The 2,059-nt window shown below is 55.2% G+C and overlaps 1 protein-coding gene across 1 annotated transcript in view; it reads right to left on the bottom strand.

The window, feature by feature from the left end:
- Nucleotides 1-435, bottom strand: part of LOC119956999 (synaptojanin 2 binding protein) — a 41,344-nt gene extending 40,909 nt beyond the window's left edge. Inside the window, exon 1 of the mRNA XM_038784585.1 lies at nucleotides 251-435. Coding sequence (XP_038640513.1) covers nucleotides 251-311 — 61 coding nt within the window. The 5' untranslated portion in view covers nucleotides 312-435. The remainder of the gene's footprint in view (nucleotides 1-250) is intronic.
- Nucleotides 436-2,059: the final 1,624 nt, after the last annotated feature.

The following is a 2,059-nucleotide window of genomic DNA, read 5'->3' as shown; positions in this document are numbered from 1 at the left end:
CCTCCTGACCCCCCTCCTCACCTCCTGACCCCCCTCCTCACCTCCTGACCCCCCTCCTCTCCTCCCCCCGTCCTGCCCCCCCTCCTCACCTCCTCCTCCCCACCTCCTGACCCCCCTCAACTCCTCCTCCCCCCCTCCTGCCCCCCCTCCTGACCCCCTTCTGCCCGCTCCTCACCCCCCCTCACCGCCTCCTGCCCCCCACTTCCTCATGTCTACCTGCCCCTCCCCCACCCACTCGGTTGATCATTACCTGAAGCGCCTCGCTTGAGGCGGATCTCCTGGGTCAGAATTTCGAATGACGTGCAGCTCATGCTTAGTGGAAGGGGAGCGGCCACTGGGGTTTCGGGTCCACCCCGCGGCCACTGCTGGAGCCGCCGGGCCCTCAACACTCGGCAATCCGGGAGCTGAGCCCGCCAGCGGCCTGCCTCTCCGCGCATGCGCGGGGGTCTGACTGAGGCGCAGGCGCAGTCCCTGCTCCCTCTGTGGGCTGTGGCGGTGTAGCACGTTGCAGCCATGCACTGAGCAGCACATGTCCAAGGGCTCTGCTTTCCACCCTCACACCCCAATCCCCACCTTAACACTGAACTCCTCTCCTGTTGCTCCCACCTCCAAACCTGCTGTTTCAGCCAGGAATCCTTCCCCTTCTCAATGGCCCCTTTCCCGTGTCTCCAATGTTCTCTCTTCCAAGGCGACCAACCTTCCGGGAAGAGATTAAAGAATGGTGTTCAGGGTGGCGGCTTTTGGTTGCTGCCAAACCTGCAAGAACAGCGTGGTGAACAGGGCGGCGTGGGGTGTTGCTGATTTTTATGAGCATGGGATGGCAGACTCAGTTGACCATCCCAGGACGTGCACCCAGAACCCCTGAGGATAAGTCACCGCTGTCTATGCACAGCCCTAAAGTTAGGTAAAAGCATGCTTGGACAAAGACTAGTGGACTTAGACCAATTCCAGGACAAAATGCACCCTAGGCAGGCACCGCCTGGGAAACAGGACCAAAGGTCTGATTATGGCTCAGTTGGTCCCTATTAAGACACCATCCTTTGATCTCTTACCCTATCTCAGCCTTTTCATTGAGGACTGTTGGGTGACAGCAGCCATCTCAATTTCTATGCTCCCTTTACTCACTCTTAATCTTTTTGGACTGGCTTCACTCTGCTCTCTTTTTTTATAAATGTTTTTTATTGGGTTTTTGAACAAAGTATATTTACCACCATGTTCACAGAATAAGATACATATATATAGAAGAGAAGAGCACACACAAACATAACAAAAAATAAAAAGTAAAATAAAATAACTGGTAGGGTATTATGCACCAGCTCAACAGCAGCAACTCTGTACGTCATCTGTGGGCGGGGGGAGGAAACTGGGGAGGTAGATATACATTTGGGTGCCAGAGAAACAATTACAGAGGGCAATACGCAAATGGGTCTGGTGTTGGTGTCACTTGCTTCTCCCAGACGGATTTTGCTGCTGTTGTCTCGCGTTCACCTCCGCTTCAGTCGTTCATCCCCTATTTCGCCTGGATTTTCCTTGCTCTCTGTTCCTGTAGCTGCCAAGTTTGTTTTCATTTCCTGTGCCTTCCTTCCGGCGATCATTCCCCTGTCTCTCCCCCCTCCCCCCCCCCCCCCCCCCCCCCCCCCCCCACCTCTCTGGGTCTCTTCTATTATTCCCTGTCTCTTCACTCTTCCCCCCCTTCCCACCCCCTCTACCACCTTTTCCCCTCCCTGCCCCTCTCCTGTGGTTCGCCTTTCTTTCCTCTTAGGTTTAGCTGTCGTCCCCCCTCCCCCAGTCTATCCCACCCTCTCATGCCTTGGCTACTTTCCCCTGATTCTTGGCTACCTGGCTATTCTGCTGCTTGTTCGTTCGCCACAAACAGGTCCCAGAACAATTGGGTGAATGGCTCCCATGTTCTGTGGAAGCTGTCATCTGACCCTGGGATGGCAAATTTGATTTTCTCCATTTGGAGAGATTCTGAGAGGTCAGACAGCCAGTCTGCAGCTTTGGGTGGTGCTGCTGACCACCAGCCGAACAGGATTCTACGGCGGACGATCAGGGAGGC

Source organism: Scyliorhinus canicula, chromosome 2 (genome assembly GCF_902713615.1).
Source record: "Scyliorhinus canicula chromosome 2, sScyCan1.1, whole genome shotgun sequence".
In the NCBI taxonomy this organism is placed as follows: domain Eukaryota; kingdom Metazoa; phylum Chordata; class Chondrichthyes; order Carcharhiniformes; family Scyliorhinidae; genus Scyliorhinus; species Scyliorhinus canicula.
This window is presented reverse-complemented; position numbering and strand designations above follow the sequence as displayed.